The following is an 18,820-nucleotide window of genomic DNA, read 5'->3' on the forward strand; positions in this document are numbered from 1 at the left end:
ACCCATAATTTGGAATTCTCACTCGGATTTGACGAAATCAGGTAGAGATGGTCAAATCTGATGGGGGAAAGACAGGAACAACCAACAGCAAAAAAAAACCCAACGATATGATCACTGAGCACTCTAATGGTAAGGAGAAATTAAAACCAGCTGGTTGTTAATTTTAGTCAAATCAAAACCCCAATTCAGTTACTTACCTAGAGATGGGTCTCAGGCTGAACAATGCGCTCTACCATCCTAAAAGCAGGAAAAAACTCAAACCTATCTTCTCTGTTGGGAGCAAGCTCAGACTCCATAAAGGATTACCTGCTTTCCATTGTCCTGGAAGCAGGAAATCTTGCCTTCCTTGTTGGGAGCAAGTAAAACTCCAAAAAAGGGAATCATACAGCAAAACAAACTTTAGATTTCGACCAGATTTTGGGAGATCAGGGATTCTCTGGAGGGGGTGCTCCCAGACCTCAACAAATTGCCTTATGGGTTTGAGCCATATGGTTAGCTCATGTTGGTACCAAGTACCAATAAGAGATTTGTCAAAGGTCAGGGGTACCTCCACTCAGAATCCCTTCATGGTTACCAAATGTGAACCCTGAATATCTGAGACAGGTCTCGGTTAATTTAGAAAGCTTATTTTGCCAAGGTTGAGGATGGTGCCTGCGACACAGCCTCAGGCAGTCCTGAGGACATGTGGCCAAGGTGGTCAGAGCACAGCTTGGTTTTAGACATTTTGGGGAGACACAAGACATCAATCAACATATGTAAGACAAACATTATTTCAGTCCGGAAAGGCGGGAAAACTGGAAGCGGGGAGGGGGCTTCCAGGTCATGGGTAGATAAGATACAAATGGCTGCATTCTCTTAAGTTTCTGATTAGCCTCTCCATAGGAGGCAATCAGATAGGCATTTATCTCAGTGAGCACAGTGGTGACTTTGAATAGAACTGGAGGTAGGTTTCCCCTAAGCAGTTCCCAGCTTGACCTTTCCCTTTAGCTTAGTGATGTTGGGGCCCCAAGATTTATTTTCCTTTCACAATATAAAGTGAATCTGGACCTTTAAACCACTTACTTTGAATATTCTAAGTCTGGCTATTTTTCTATACTAGGGAACACAGACACCATCTATCAAATGCTGACAGAAAATGGATGATATGATGGTAAGAAAGGAGGTAGAGAGGGAAAAAAGAAATCCCAGACTTAAAATTTTGTCTTTCAACTTTATCCACAGTTTGCATCGGTAATATACATTTAAGTGTTCCATTTATTTTTAAATGCATCAGAAAATCAATTATGATAGATCTGTGACAAATACAAACATTTCTGATTTATTCAAAAAATTCAGTTAAAAAAGTCATTAAACTAGCATTCTGTAAAGATAATTATTAAACAAATGGTAATGCATTTTTACTTATTTCATTTCTAACATACCCAATGTCACTTCTTTCTTGTGCCATACAGTAATAAAATGTAACAGAAATAGCTATCTATTAAATTTTGGGGGCCTAATAAAATATTTTTGATTATTTAACTGTCATAAAATCACAAATCCCACTCAAGTAATGAAAATCATTCTTAATTCAATAACTGATGAAATAGATAATAGCCATAAAAACATTTAGAATAAATTTTACACTTAGAAACTACTAAAAGAAATACATCAGAGCCTTGGTATAACGTTGTAGGGGACTATGCTGTGAAACTGCTTTAGAGGTGGTGTTGCCATTTGGCACAAGAGTAATGAACTGCCATGATATGGACCTCAGATAAGCCCATCTTAAATTGAATTTTGCTTTGCAGTAAAGAATGCTACAGTGAGGTTCTGCTGTATTTTCTTTTTAAAGGAATAATTAACTGACAAGTAAGTGAAATGCAATAAGAAAATGGCCTACAATTTCACTACTACTTCAAAGATATGAAACAGGACAACACTTGTAAAATAATTAACACTAGATTGATTAATCAGAGACTATCATAACACCTATGAAAGCAGTATGAATGATTGCTGTGTTTTAAATGGTCACTTAATTTGTAATGCTGTCAAATTTCTACATAAAAAGTCATTAACTAAGGTATTTATTTGCCATTTCTTACATATATTACCCAAGTTTTTACTAGGGAGAATGTGTGAGTTTTTTTTTTAATCCAACTAAAAAATTAACAACTAATAAGCTCAAATATTTAATAAATTACTAATACTTTAATTCTTAAACCATACAGTTATAGAAGCTTTAATTCTTTAAAAGCTCCAATTTGACCCTTGGGGAATGTAATGAACACATCTGATTTCTAAAGCCAAAATTTAATTCTATGGCTTCATGCCAACTGATCAAAAAAAGTACATTTGTTCCTATACCATTTGGCATACTAGTTTTTACCGTTTATATATACCCTTTGAAATACCCAGGCCAACAGTTTTAATAACTTGCATCCATATTAAGAGGTAAGAAGTACAAATGATCACATACTTAAGATATGATGCTTGCTTGGTTACTACAAAAGTAATTATTAAGATTTTTCTATAGGAAACTCAGTTATTCATTACAGTAATGTTTTTGAAAAATTCCTGTAATACCACCAATGTAAATTTACCCATATGTAAGTTAAACAAGGACTTTGTGTAACATAGTATCTCATGAAAATATTTATAGAAGAGTCTGTATTTAATTTAACATCAAAGTAATTGAAGATCACAAGGTTTACAGGATTCACAAATGGCCAGATTTTGAGTAAAAGGCTATTCCTCAATTGCTGCTCTCTGAATATAGCTAAAGGCAGCACTGATATAATGCTGCTCAAAGGCAAGATATAAACCCAAACTTTGGCAGTTTTATCAAAATGTCCTTGATAATTAGTACTCCACTAGTTCTCAAAAACTTTACTGCTTTGTGTAACATTTTCAATACAGAAATAAAATACTCTTCAAATAATACATTTTAAAAGATGATTAAGTTTCACAAAATTAAATATCATAAATTAACCATATTAACATTGGTATTTTTGACAACATGAAATAACCAATTTAAGGGAAACTGCAATGGACTAACTAAAAAATCACAAATGTCACAATGTGAGGCTCATTTAAATCCTCACATATTACTGACCCTACAAAATCTACTAAAATATTTTAAAGTTCCATTGACTCTATTTAAATACATCTAAAAAATTGCAAAAATGCTTAAGACTATATAAGAGTCATCAATTACACAGGCACTTCACATGTAAACAATCTACAGTACAACTGAAAATATTTTGGCACCAACCTATAATACTAAAAGAATTTAATATAAAGCCAGAATTGTTTCTTCTACGCCTTTTTTTCTAGAAAACTAAGACCAAAGATTGAAGAAATTGTGTATAAATTAGAATTAGAAGTGTATTAAATAACTCAAATATAGAATTGCTCTAAATTGCTAAAAAACAATTACCTTTATCCAGATGTTTACTAGTATGCTATGATGTAAAAAAATTAAACCTAACGTGATTATTAAATTGAAACTACATTTTAAATTTAGTATCAGTCTGCTTTCTGAAAAATAATCAAGATTATCAACTGATTTAGTAAAAAGAGAATTTGAGTTTATCAAATACTCTTATTAAATTAATCCAGTTTTAACCCAAAAGAAGTTTGGGCAATTCAATGTTTAAGTCTGATGTTTCAACGTAATTTTTTTAAAATCCTAAGGCGTGACCTAAGGCAAACTATTTCTGATGGAATACTCTTATTCATGAATTTGAAATATTTGAAATCACTGCAAATAAATGAAACTATACACTTAAATCTTTTAAATGTTATATCAAGCCATAGAAAGCTGAGATGCCTTGGTTGTTGGTAATTCAAGGAGCGCCTGAACTGTGACACCAACTTTCACAAGTCCTCGTTCTTCCAAAATATGATGAGGCAAACAAAGTCTTTCCTGGAGAAAAAAAAACAAAAGGTATTTGAACATTCATTTTTTAGAAATGTAATAACATTAAGTCAGAATTTGATTTTAAAAACATGATTTCTGTAAAATATAAAGAAAAAATACATAATTCTAAGTCTTCTCTTATAAATATTGCAATCTAAAATGTTTTTAGATTCTTAATTTATAGTAAGAAAAAGATTATAGAAGTTGGCCTTGTTTGAAATGCTGTCATTCTACACTTGTACCTCTTTCTCTACAAAGAAAATGTTTATAAAAGAGTTGGTCACCACTTTTGCATTTCCCATTCACTACTCAGCCACTGCTATCTCACATCTAACCCTAAAGCATATGCCCACTAAAACTATTTTAGTAAAAATCACCAATGTCATCTTAAATGTCAAATGTTGCACATGTCTAGTTGACTGCTCAGTCATATTATGCTTTTGATTAATGCCTTTCTGGAAACCTTACCCCTCCCCTGTCTTCTGTGACACCATTTTTTCTACTTCAACTTTTCTGACAGAAATTGTGCAGTAGCTTTCATTCATTAGCCCTCACTGATCCTCTTCTAACATCCCAAATGTTTCCAAGGGTTCTGTCTTCACTCTCTTCTCTTTTACGCTATATCCTCTCTTTTGGTATTCTCATCTATTTCCAGTTTTAACTACCCCTTCCATACTGATGACTTCCAAGTCTTTATTTCCTTCCAAGATCTCTCTATTGAGCTCCAAATACAAATATCCAACTAGACACAGTCAAATGGACATCTAACAGACATATCAAAATCAATGTGTCCACAACAGAATTACTTTACCAAATTAACTTGTCCTTCTGTGATCCATGTCTTAGTGAGTAATACACTATTCGATTTCCATTGACAAACCTGTGAAATATAAGAGTCTTCCTCTTTCTTCCTTATCCCCATAACCAATTCTCCAAATACTACTGATGGTATCCCACAAAGAGTTCTCAAAATTATTGCCTTATCTCCATCTTCACTGCTATATTTGTTGCCCTCTTAATATTTTGCTTATTTATTCAAATAACCACTGAAGTGTACACTAGAAAAGAAGAAAGGCTTCAAATCAATGACTTCAGCCTCTACTCTAGAAACTAAAAAAAGAAGAGCAAATTGAACCACTGGCAAAAGAAAGGTGCAAATAATGAGAATGAGAGAGGAAAACAATAAAGTAAAAAAACAAAAAACAATAGATAAAAAAAGTAATGAAACCCAAAGTTAGTTCATTTAGAAGATTTTTTAAAAATTCATAAACCTCAAGCTAGGCTAATCAGGAAAAAAGAGAGAATACACAAATTACCAATATCATAAATAAGGGAAGTGACACCACAAGATATTCTATAAATACTAAAATGATAATAAGGAGACATTATAAACAACTTCATACTAATAGTTTGACAAGTTAGATGAAATGGATGAATTCTTTGAAAGAATAATTACATGATTCTGTATAAAGAAACTCCTAAGGCACAGAAACACACACACACACACAAACTATTAGAACTAATAAATGAGTTCTGCAAGGTTGCAGAATACAAGATCAATAAAAGAAAATCACTTCTATTTCTATAAAGTAGCAATAAAAAATTGACAGTGGAATTAAGGAAATAATGGTATTTATAATAGTACCAAAGAGAATAAAATACTAAACATTTAATTTAACAAATCTAATGAAAGACTCATACATTGAAAACTACAAAACATTGTTGGAATAAAAATTAAAAGATATAAATAAATGGAAAGATGTCTCATGTTAATGGATCACAGGAATAAATACTGTGAAGATGACAATATTCCTCAAATCATTTTACAGATTTGGTATCCCCAGCAAAATCCCAACTGGCTTTTTTGCAGAAATTGACAAGCTAATCAATCCTAAAATTGATATGGAAATGCAAGGGACCCAGTATATCCAAAACGACCTTGATACAGAACAAAGCTGGAAGACTCACACTTCTTGATTTCAAAATGCATCACAGAACTACAGTAAGCAAGACAGTGTGATACTGGAATAAGGAATTTAGTCATAAAAAACTGAGAGTCCAGAAAAAAAGCCTTACGTTTATGGTCAACTGATTTTTGACAAAGATGCTAAGACAGACAATTCAATGGGGAAAAGAAGAATCTTATCAACAAATGGTGCTGGGAAAATTGGATATCCACATGTAAAAGAATGAATTTGGATCCGTACCTCATACCATGCACAAAACTGATCTCAAAATGGATCACAGACAAAAAGGTAAGCCCTAAAACTATAAAACTTTTAGAAGAAAACACAGATGTAAATCTTTGTGACCTTGAATTACACAATGTTTTCTTAGATATGATATCAAAATCATAAGCAGCAAAAGAAAAAACGAGATAAACTATACTTCATCAAATTAGTAACTTTTGTGCTGTAAATGACACCATCAAGAAAGTGAAAAGACAACCTGCAGAATGGGAGAAAATATTTCCAAGTCATATATCTCATAAGCAATTTGTATCCAGAATACATAACTACAACTCAAAAAAAAAAAGATAAATAATCCAACTCAGAAATGGACACAGGGTTTGAATAGACGTTACTCTAAAGAATATATACAAATCAATAAGCACAAGCTAAGATGCTCAACATCATTAACTATTAGGAAAATGCAAATCAAAACCTCAATAAGATATCACATCACACACACACTAAAATAGCTAGAACCAAAAAGGTAGACAGTAACCATTGTTGGTGATGATATAAAGAAATTAGAACCCTCACATATTGCTGGTGGAAATGTAAAAATAGTGGAGCCACTTTGCAACATATTTTGGTAGTTTCTTAAAAAATATTATAAACATAGAGTTACCATATAACCTAAAAATTTCACTGCTAGGTATACAACCAAGAGAACTGAAAACAGGTGTTCAAAGAAAAACTTATTCACGGATGTTCAAAGCAACATTATTCATAATAAACAATGAGTGAAAAAAACCCAAATGTCTATCAACTGATGAATGGATAAACAACATGTGGTATGTATTTAGAACAGAACACTATTCAGCCATAAAAAGAAATGAAGTACTGATTTAGGCTACAAATGGATGAACCTTGGAAAAATTATACTAAGTCAAAGAAGCCAGACACTAAAGACCCCATATTGTATGATTTCATTATATGTAATGTCTAGAGTAGGCAAATCCATAGAAAGAACAGGGGAGGGACTACGAATGGGTAAGGGCTTTGTTTCTGGGGTGACAAAAATACTTGAAACAGATTGTTGTAACTGTTGTTGAACTCTGTGATCATACTAAAAACCATTTATACACTTTAAATCAGTGAATGCTATGGCATTTTAATTATATCTCAATAAAAATATTTTCTTAAAAAAGTCAATGTATATGCCCAATCCCAGGCTTAAAAAAAGAGAACTTCAATCCATACTTTTTAACCACATACAAAAACTAACTCAAAATTGATCATAGACATGAACATAAAACTCAAGATTATAAAATTTCTAGAAGTAAACATAGGAAAAAAAATCTTTGTGGCCTTGGATTATATAAAGATTTCCTAGGTTTGACACAAAAAGCACAGCCCATTTAAAAAAATAAATAGTATTTCAATAACTGAAGATCCTGCTCTTTGAAAGACACTCTAAGGACAATGAAAGGATAAGACAAAGATTTGGATGTAATATTTATAAATCTGGTAAAGGACTTTATCCATAATTTGTAAAGAAATCTGAAACTCAAACATAGGAAAATAAACAACCCAATACAAAATAGACCTCAGATTAGAATATGTACTTCAAAAAAGAAGTACACTTCAAAGTACTTCAAAAAGAAGATATACAGATGGCAAATAAGCCCTTGAAAATATGATCAGCATTATTAGTCTTTAGGAAAATGCAAATTAAAACTGCCCTGGCAAGTCAGGACATACATATCACAATGACTAAAATTTTTAAAAGACTGATCATACTGAATGCCAGTGAGGATGTGGAGGAACTGGAACTCTCACATACTGCTGACAGGAATGTAAAACGGTACAACCACTTTGGAAGAGTTTTGTATTTTCTTAAAATGTTAAGCACGCACCTACCATATGTTCCAGTTATTCCACTGCTAGGTATTTACCAAAAATTAAAGAATGCATAAATCCATACAAAGACTTGTATACAAATGTTCACAGCAGCTTTATTTGTAGTAGCCACTAAAACTGGAAACAACCCAAACATCCATCAGCAGGTCAAGGGATCAACAAACTGTGGTATATCCATACAATAAAATACTATCTAGCAATGAAGAGCAATGGTGTATTCATACATGCAATGACACTGACGAGTCATAAAATAATTATGCTGACTGAAAGAAGATAGAAAAATATAATACATATTGTATCATTCCATTTATATACAACTCTAGAAAGTGCAAACAATCTACAATGACAGAAAGCAGATTAGTGGTTGCTGGAGAAGGAAGGATTGGAAAGACACATGAGGAAATTTTGGGGGCAGTAGATATGTTCATCATCTTGACTGTGGTGGTGATTTCATGGTGTATGCATATGTCAAAACTGATCAAATTGTATACTTTATTTATATGCACTATATTGTATGTTAATAACTCAATAAGGCTGTTAAAAATTAGAAAACATCCTAAAACAAAGAAAATTAATTTAAAAATTATTATATATTACCAATTCTGAGGTCAGAGGAAAAACACTCAAGCTAAAAATAAAACCCTTAAAACAGAAATGACATAACATTAGTGAGGTAGTGAATGCTTGCAATCCCAGTTATTCGTGAAATAGAAGTCTAGAGCTCAGGAGTTCCAGTCCAGCCTGGGCAACACAGTGAGACTCCATCTCTAAAACAAGGTTTTTTTTTAATTTTAAAAAAGAAAAAATGGCAAAATGGGAAAATCTGTATAATGTAATGGCTGGAGAAAGCATTGCTAAGTTTGCTATTTCCCCATTGGAAGATTGAGAGTAGAAAAAAGAAACAATAAATATTTTAAAGAATTAAAAATTTAAAACATCACATCAACTAGCGCAGTGGCTTGCGCCTGTAATCCCAGCAGTTTGGGAGGCCGAGGCGAGTGGATCACTTGAGGTCAGGAGTTCAAGACCAGCCTGGCCAACATGGTGAAACCCTGTCTCTACTAAAAATAAAAAATTATCTGGGTGTGGCGGCATGTGCCTGTAGTCTCAGCTACTTGGGAGGCTGAGGCAGGAAAATTGCTTGAACCGGGAGGCAGCGGTTGCAGTGAGCCAAGATCATGCCACTGCACTACTCCAGCCTGGGCAACAGAGTGAGACTCCGTCTCAAAAAAAACCACTATTACATCAAGTATAGATAAGAGGTAATTAGAGAACATCATGTAATTTCCAAATTATCCAACAATTCACTGATTCTCTACACATTAAATTATGTTTCCTTACTTGAGGGAAGAGGTTAAAATGGGATCTGTAGACCAGATTATTAAGACACTGTTCAAAAGACAGCTTAACAAGAACAACTTAATTGTGGTCTGATAACAATGTCATTTTTCTCCATAGTCATTCATGTAGAGGTTAGGTTTATAACACTTTACAAAGAAGCAATATTGTGATTACACATGTTCCTTATATATTTACAATACTGCTTTAATGATTAATTGCATAGTAGTGCAATTATTACATGAAATGTAAGACAATTCCTAAAAATTTCAAAGTTTGCCCAATACAGATACTATCATAATATGCTGCTATAATTTCCAATTTTGCATTTTAAATAAAGTTTGAAAGGCTGTTTACACTGAATGCAAATCTTCCAATCAGAATCTATCCAATGACTTACAAAGGAGTCCAAATGTTCTCTGGAAAAAAAAAAAAAAAGAAAGAAAGAAAAAAAGATGGTAACAATGGCATCACAACCAAGTTGTAAACATGGCCACTGAGTTACGTTTGGTCAGTGATGTGCATGATTTTCCAGATTTGTAGCTATTTTATAAATGACTTTAAAGGCAGTTAAAAACATCCATTAGATAACTGCTACAGTTAAAGCTGGAGCTTAGGAGAAGGTACCAAGAGAAGGCGTTCATTTTCATGTTCAGAAAGCATTATTCATTGCTCTAAGAAGAATCCCAGTTTGCATGTAATAAATTCAAATTTAAGTGATCACGTTGTTAGACAAATAACAATTACCTGTGAGACACCCAACTTTTTACAAGCATCAAGAAAATTTTCTACATTTCTTCGACATTTTGCCATGCTCAGTTTGGGCTGTAAAAAGGGAAAAAATGTACTTTTAGGCATTTTTCTATGGAACTTAATCAAAACTGAAAACTACGTTCACTAAGGTATATTATTTAAAGACAATTATAAGAAGCAATATCTTCCTTTAGAGAACTAACAAACTGTAAACAAAACTTACCACTGCTGGTGATGGTACATGAATACTAGCAACAGAACGTGGCCTTATATGATTGGCTAAATGGCAAAGAACAACCCCATCCATCAGTGCAGCTCCAATGTCATCAGGCAAAATTACTTTTAACCTGGATTCAAGATTCTACAGAGAAACAGGTATAAATCAGATACTTTATCTAAACATACATGTTATATGTTTATATTACTAATTGTTGTATAATCCAAACATTTTAAGGAGCATTGAAAATAAAATCCATATGCCTTATTAATTTTCCAAGTTAAACCCATTTCCACAAAGCAGATCTGAAAGAGCAATCTGACTTACGTTGCGAAGTTGTCGTATTTGCTCTCGCTCTTCCCGTAAATGTTCCATCTTTCTTCTCATTGTAAATCCCGGATCTGCTGCCCCATATTCTTGGCGAGATGAGCGGCTAAAAGCTATAAAAACAGAAATTTCCTAACTTGTTACAAAGTTAATGGGAAGGAGCAACTATTGATGGGGAAAGAGGCATGATAAAAAGAATCAATACAAAACGACATAAAACATTATTACTTACTAATACATTCCAAATATTTTTAAAGAATATATTTGAACTCTATTTATATGCATAATTGAAAGCAACAGGGAAGATAAGTGTTAATGATTTATACTACCTATACATGTTCTTATTCAAACATACGTTGTTAGAAACTTATGGCCCAGGTTAAAAATGATTACTGAACATACGTCAGCCTTTTATCTTTTAAAAAAGGAAATTATTCTTGAAGGTCAATACAGTTATTCAGGAATAAAAACTGTAATTCAATACCTTGCCAAGTAACATGGATCCATTTTCTTTTGGGCTTGCCAAATGCGAAAAGATCCCTTTATAAAACCACAATATAATGGAGTGCTATAATTTCAAACAGTGTTTGGTCTGCTGGCAGAGTGGTCATTCTAACAGCAGTCACAGTAGAGTAGAAATAAGACTGCGGTATATCTAAGGCAAAAAGCTGAGGTTTCAGGAGCTTGAAGGTAAAGAGGAAGAAAGAAATGGGAATGGGAATTGGAAAGACAAATAAGATTAAGAGAAAATTGCTTTTAGGAGAGGGGAAAGAATCTATGTGTACTTAAAACTATGGAATCAATCCCATTTAAGCTGGGAAACTAGTTTCAAATATAACTGATAAATTTTATTTACAGAATATCTATTTACCTGATCTAGGCTTCAAGCCAAAGGGACTGTGTGAAAAACCATCAGTTCTGTCATATTCCTAAAAAAAAGTTAAAAGGTTAAAAATAAATAAATAATACAACTTCTTTTATTTCAAAATAATCAAGGTGCTTATTCATATCCATTCCAGTTTGGGGAAATACTTATTTTCCCTACAATTAGTGAAGAGAAAAGTAACTTGCATTTCAATTCAAGTTGATACATTTCACTTTTAAGAGGTCAACTAATATTTGCTAGTTGAGCTAACTATACAGGCTTTAAATACTTTCATAGTAGAAAGAAAATGAAAATCATTAGTGAACTGTATAAAATAGATCGTACTTTTTGAAAGAACCAGATTGAAGTTTCCCAAAAAATGAAGTAAGCGTCAAGGAAAAGATAAGTGAATTTAGTATTTACTCAGCATCTACTATGGACTTAACACCTAACAGTAGATAATCGGAAGGCAAACATATTTGTATAGGGACTGCAGAATGACAGATGACAAATATCATCTCTTATATTTGAATACATATTGTTTCAAATGTTTCACACACAGTGGTTTGCTGTGGAAAGATTTGTAGTATATTAAATCTGAAGGGGGAGTTAGAAAGCTTAGGCTGTGTTTTGAGCACAACATATAATTTCTCTGTGATTGTTTCTTCATCTTTCAAATGAGGTTACCGTGAAGATGAAATGAGATAACTAAATGAAACTATTGTGTAAAGTGATAAAATAATGTAACCTAAGCAGCACCTTATTTAACCTGTGCAACAACTCTGTGAAGTGAGTAGGGCTCAGCTTCAGTCACTTCTCTGCCATTTATTAACTAAGATAGTTGGGAAAGTTACCCATCTCTTCAGCTGTAAAATGATGAGAATCATACCTATTTTATGGGGCTGCTTTTAGGTTCAAATATACAGGCAAGCACTTTGTTAACAGTAAAGCACTACACTAATTGGTTTTACTATTTTCCATTCACACATGAAATTAATGCAATCAGAATTCTGTAGATTACCTAAATCTTCTGTTAACATGTGATATGCAGTTCAAGTTAAACGTCAGTTGAGTTACCAAAACACATACATACTCACCACCCTATCCAAATCTACAAGCCTCCCAGTTTGTCTTCACTATTTTGGTTACATTAATATGAATTCCTAGATGAAAATTTCACTGATCCAAATGAAATAAAAAATATATTATAAAACTCACACCTGTAATCTCAACACTTTGGGAGGCCGAGGCAGGTAGATCACTTGAGGCCAGAAGTTCAAGACCAGCCTGATCAACATGGTGAAACCCTGTCTCTACTAAAAATACAAAAATTTGCCAGGTAGGGTGGCATGTGCCTGTAGTCCCAGCTACTCGGGAGGCTGAGGCACAAGAATCGCTTGAATGTGGGAGGTGGAGGTTGCAGTGATCTGAGATCGTGCCACTGCACTCCAGCCTGGGCAACAGAGTGAGATCATGTGTCAATAAAAAAAAGAAAAGAAAAGAAAAAAATATATATATACATATGGCAATGTTAAGTTATTTGAGAAATTTGGTATGAATAGTCTATCCTGTGAGCACAGATCGTAAGATCATAAATCAAGCAAATAGGCAGTAGTCACTTATATGCTTATACTTGTAACTTAAGTAAAAGAATTACAAAAGCATCTGACAAAGACTAATTTTAAGATATCTTAATTTAAATCGTTTTCTAAAAGTATGTATACCATTTTACCTATCATATAAATAATTTAGAAACATGTTTACAAAATTAATGTCCAAATCCATTTAAAAGTTTTGTAATGCAGATCACCCACAACAACAGACAAAGAGAATCCTAGCCTATTAAAAAAGCAACATCACCTACATATAATGAAATATTAATAGCATCTATGTAACCAAAGTTACACGGTGAATTTGGGCCATCCAACACTTTAGGCAAAGTGTTGAATTCATCAAATGAATGTGTAATCATTTACTTACTAATGTCAATACACTTTAAGGTAATCTGAAGTAGAAGAGATAGAGTTCAGAATTTTTAAAATGTATCTCTTGCTGTTAAGCAACAGAATTGAATAAATAAGTTAGAAGAATCAGTCATTCAAGTCACCAGAGTATTTGATCGAGATTTCACAAACTCTAACTTTCTGATACCCATTCTTCCAAAAAGGTGTAACCTCCTGTCGATAGGAACAACCCACTGCAGGGATGTTTCTCGTGGAAAAAGGAAATTTCTTTTGCATTGGTTTCAGACCTAACTGGTTACAAGAAAAACCAAAGGCCATTGCACAATGCTGAAGTACTTTTTTCAAATTTAAAATTGGAAAGTTGTTCTTAAAATCTATCATTTATTTTAAAATATGGATGAATGAGAAAGCATAGATTTGATAAAGTGAATTCTTTTCTGCGATCTACAGACACTTCCCAATAAGAAAATCATAAATAAACAAGTGCTAGTATCAATATTTTTACCAAAAAAGGGCATTCTTAGAACTTTTTATAGGCTAGAAGGTTTGTACAAACTATTCTGCCATGGATTTTAAAATATAAGTGAATATTACATTGCAAAAAAAAAAATCAGGTTACAGAGAACTGGCAAGGAAGAATCTTATGTAAAACACAGAAAACATACAAAACATATTTTTAAAACATATAAAAACAGAACTTGTACCTCAGATGATACTGGAGATTGTGGTGACATATTAGCATTATCACTGTCTTGCTAAAACATAAAAATAAAAGGATGGAAGATGAAATTACAATACAAATGATGATTTAAACATATAAAAGGAAAACAAAAATTGTTTTGATCAACTACTAAAGGAAGAACTACTAAAGATATACCATCCAGCACATTGCCACTCTACATGTGGTCTGTGAACCAGCAGCCTAGGGATCCTCTGGGAGTTTAGAAATGCAGAATCTTAGGCCTCACCCAAGACCTAACTAATCAGAATCTACATTTCAATAAGACCCTCAAGTGGTTCAAAATATAGTACTTTAAAGTTTGAAAAATACTATCTACATATAATAGCACGGATGTGTTACCAACCTGAGACATGTAAATGAAGGCATGCAAAATCTCCATCAATCGAAATAACTTTCATTTGAAAATTTACATGTATCTAATATAGGCTTATTGATAATTACAAAGAATTTCATTTAATAAAACATTAAATGGTCCATGATTTTTAAATGACTATTCTACTGCCAACCAAATACGAAAATTTTGACATTTAACTTTGAATATGCACACTACATAGAACATGTATTCATTCATTCAACAAATGATTATTAGCCACCTACTATATGTCAGACACTATGCTAGACACTGAGAGTACTGAAATTTAGTAAAATATCACCCATCCAAGGACCTTTCAGTCGAAGAGAGAAATAGATTCATGTATACAGGTAATACAACATTCTCAGTATAATACAGAACAATGCATGGTATATTATGAGGCACAGATAAGGGGCACTTGGGGGGATGGTAAAGATGGTAGAGAAAGGCAAGTATCCTGAGAAAGTATAAATTCAGTAAAAAACTGAGTGTTTACCAGAAGAAGAAAGAAGGGAATAACATGCTAAGATGAGAGGAGAAGAACCAAAGCATGGAAGCAACAAATGTAAAGATGAGTGCAGAAAACCTCTGAGCAGTTTTGTCTTGCTGGAGGGTAAGGTGAATGGAGGGTAAGGTGAAAGAAGACCAAGATATGAATTAAGGCTGATGTGGCAAGCAGGGGCTTGATAAAAGAGGATCTAGAATTTATCTTCTAAGTTATGGGGGGAAATTGAAGGTTTCCAAGCAAGGGAATAGCCTGATTGCATCTGTGTTCTTTGAAACGACCACTCCGGCTGCAGTGAGAATGGACTAGAGAAAGGGAGAAGAGCAAGGAGGCTATTGCAGTAGTACAGGCAAGAAATGGATGGGGGCCTCCACCAGAGCAGAAACAGTAGAAAAAAAAGCGTAATGTATGCAAAATATTTTAGTGCACATAAACAAACAGTAAGTCTTGGCTACTGATTAGATATTGAGGCAGGCAAGAGAAAAGCGGGTATGAGGAGACAGGGAAAACAAAATGTTTTCTGTCAAAGGCAGATGACAAATATTTTAGGCTTTGTGACAACTAACTGTTCCCCTAATCCATGAGGAATATGTTCCAAGAACCCCAGCGAATGCCTGAAACTGCAGATAGTACCAGATCCTTTATAATATACGTGCTATGTTTTTTCCTATACATACATACCTATGATAAAGTTTAATTTATAAATCAGGTATGAGATTAACATCAATAACTAATAATAAAATAGAACAATTATAACAATGTATTCTAATAAAAGTTATGTAAATGTGGTCTCTAAGTGTCTTATTGTACTGTACTCACCTATTTTTTAGACTGTGGCTGACCACAGGTAACTGAAACCTTGGAAAGTGAAATGGAGAAAAAGGAGGGCTACTATACTCAAACTCTGCCACAGTAATGAAAAAGTAGCCATAGGCAAATGAGTATGGCTGTTTTCTGACAAAGCTTCACTTACAATCACATACAGTATGTCAAATTTGGCCCGTGGGTCATAATTTGCCAGACCCTGCTCCAGCTAGATGATGGAAGGTGATTCCATTAACTCAGTAGTTCTCAACCTTGGCTGGACATTAAACTTACACGGGAAACATTAAAAACTTCATTGCTCAGTCCATACCATATCATACCACATGCCAATTAAATTATAATATCTAGGGGGTGTGACCCAGGCAACAGTATTGTCTAAAGCTCACTTGGTAATTTTAGTGTACAGCCAAAGTTGAGAGCCACTGCACAAACTGTTGGATATTAGTGAAAAAATGGGTACAAGCAAAAATTTTTTAAAAACTCAGTTTTGAACATATTTACTCCTATTGGGTTTATGAGATATATCCAGCAGAAATTCTAAGCAGGTAAGAAGACAGATAAAAGATTGCAAGGGCTTGAACCTCTCCCAGACAAATCTGAGAGGCTTCAGCAGGTACACAGGTGTTATTCACTGAAGCTTTGACAGCTGGTGAAGACATGCTAGAGACCACACAATAGGCCATTCCCTGGGAATAATATTTAAAGTGTAAGCTGGGATCTTATGGAGTTGGTGCAATGGAAAGCTTAGACAGGTGTGCAGGAACTGATTGTGCTCATGCACGGGTAAATATTGCCAAGCATACCCATACCAAACATGTAATTCAGGCTTAAGCATAAATACTAACAGTGAAAATATGACCAGTTATAGCTATAGCTGACTTTTATTCATCCCAGTAAATACTACTGGAGAGGCCATGGAGAGAAATCAGCATCTGATCTGGCAGATGCCCAATCATCTGGCTCTATTCATTATTCTTCCCCGTGTGACTCTATTTCCTAAAACTGAAGACATTTTCAGAAGCCCTGCCAAGTACCCAACATGAAATTAAATACCAATCTCTCCAACAAAAATACACAAAATTTATAGTAATGAGAATATATCTTTTCAACAATGATAGGTTGCTGCATAGTTTACACTGGTGCAGTAGAAAGGTTTATGGTAATGCACAAACTGTAGAAGTCAAATTTTAAATTTTAAAATAGTATGCAGAATTTGTGGAAGGAGTTCCTAAACAAAGTTCCTAAAAAAAAATCTCAATTGACAACCAGGCTGACTTAGAAACATAAAAGATATGAAAGACAACACACTTACACTCATGGATTACAGGTCTAAGATGAATGATGATAAAATTCTAAAACTGAATTATAATTCCATTCTAAAGGACATATGGAAATTAAATGATTAAATTAATAACTGCATGATGATGCTCATATGTTTTTATTGTTGGAAAAAAACCATGCATTAAATCAAAACAAAGAATCTGAAAAATGGATTGCATTTTACTCTCACTGAGCCAACTTCATATAAGTAAACATTTCAAATAATTATCTTTTCTTACCTCATCATTTTCATTGCCACTTGAACTCTTCCTCATTGATTTATACTGAAAAATATTTAAAACACATAATTTATTTTCCCTTGAACATATAAATTCCCTACTAGTAAATTATGTACAAGGTTCTTTCATATTTTGGTAGCTTTATTAAATGACCTGATAACAAATTTAAGTATATAACAAGTATAAACAGTCCTACTACTAAAACTAACAAATATAATGCTTTCCATGTGCAAGGCCTTGTTGTAAGTACTTTACACAGATCAAGTAACATTTCTTTCTTAATCAAGCTATTTCCCATTCATTAAGGTGTGTAATCTGAGGGTTGTCTTAGAGTTTTCCTTTTTCTTAATTTACTATACCTAATACGTCATCAAGTCAATTCTTTTTTTAATCTCTCTCAGACTTACTTCTTCAGAATTCTCACAACTACCACCCTTTTCCAGGCCCTCATTATCGTACACCTGGTCTATAATCTCACCATTCTAAGATGTCATCTATTATTAAGAAACCTGCTGCTTTCGGGTTAAAAAAACACTACATTAAATGTATATATTGATTAATAATTGTAATAATGATGACAGCTAACACTTGTACTACTGCTTGCTATATGCCAGGCACTGATTTAAATGTCTTACATGTATTAATCCATTTAATCTTCTTAACAACCCTACTACATAAGAACTATGCTTATATGTGAAAAAATGCTTAGAGTCAAGAAAATACAGTATGACAACCACTGGAATTCTTACTTCTGACTCCTCTTCACTGCAAATGATCCTACATATCAGTGGCAGATTAACCTTCCGTTTGCAACTCATGACTGTCCTGTTGTAACACCTACTAACTTTTGGATTATGTCCAAACTTCTTTGTCTGGCATTCAAGGTTCTTTCTTTTTTAATTATTCTTATTTTTTTTTACATTTGTATATACTTATATTTGTGGTCAATTTTTTAAATTATACTTTAAGTTCTAGTGTACACGTGCACAATGTGCAGGTTTGTTACATATGCATACATGTGTCATGTTGGTGTGCTGCACCCATTAACTCGTCATTTACATTAGGTATGTCTCCTAACGGTATTCCTCCCGCTTCCCTCCACCCCATGACAGGCCCCAGTGTGTGATGTTCCCCACCCTGTGTCCAAGTGTTCTCATTGTTCAATTCCCACCTATGAGTGAGAACATGCAGTGTTTGGTTTTCTGTCCTTGTGATAGTTTGCTGAGAATGATGGTTTCCAGCTTCATCCATGTCCCTACAAAGGACATGAACTCATCCTTTTTTATGGCTGCATTGTATTCCATGGTGTATATGTGCCACATTTTCTTAATCCAGTCTGTCATTGATGGACATTTAGGTTGGTTCCAAGTGTTTGCTATTGTGA

At 33.5% G+C, this 18,820-nt stretch overlaps 1 protein-coding gene and 1 non-coding gene across 3 annotated transcripts in view; both read right to left on the reverse strand.

The window, feature by feature from the left end:
- Positions 1 to 1,196: 1,196 nt before the first annotated feature.
- Positions 1,197 to 18,820, reverse strand: part of LRCH2 (leucine rich repeats and calponin homology domain containing 2) — a 129,727-nt gene continuing 112,103 nt past the window's right edge. The window contains exons 15-21 of one of the 2 annotated variants that reach the window (XM_045384519.2): positions 17,437 to 17,481; positions 14,158 to 14,208; positions 11,496 to 11,553; positions 10,625 to 10,737; positions 10,304 to 10,441; positions 10,075 to 10,152; positions 1,197 to 3,907 (exon numbers count right to left, since the gene is read on the reverse strand). In XM_045384519.2, the coding sequence (XP_045240454.2) occupies positions 3,788 to 3,907; positions 10,075 to 10,152; positions 10,304 to 10,441; positions 10,625 to 10,737; positions 11,496 to 11,553; positions 14,158 to 14,208; positions 17,437 to 17,481 (603 nt within the window). In that variant the 3' untranslated portion in view covers positions 1,197 to 3,787. The remainder of the gene's footprint in view (positions 3,908 to 10,074; positions 10,153 to 10,303; positions 10,442 to 10,624; positions 10,738 to 11,495; positions 11,554 to 14,157; positions 14,209 to 17,436; positions 17,482 to 18,820) is intronic. The other variant, XM_045384520.2, reaches the window with a different exon arrangement.
- Positions 13,655 to 13,783, reverse strand: LOC123571503 (small nucleolar RNA SNORA35). The gene has a single exon (XR_006695657.1). It is a non-coding gene; the product is annotated as a small nucleolar RNA SNORA35 (small nucleolar RNA).

This window comes from Macaca fascicularis, chromosome X, assembly GCF_037993035.2.
Source record: "Macaca fascicularis isolate 582-1 chromosome X, T2T-MFA8v1.1".
NCBI classification, from domain to species: Eukaryota; Metazoa; Chordata; class Mammalia; order Primates; family Cercopithecidae; genus Macaca; species Macaca fascicularis.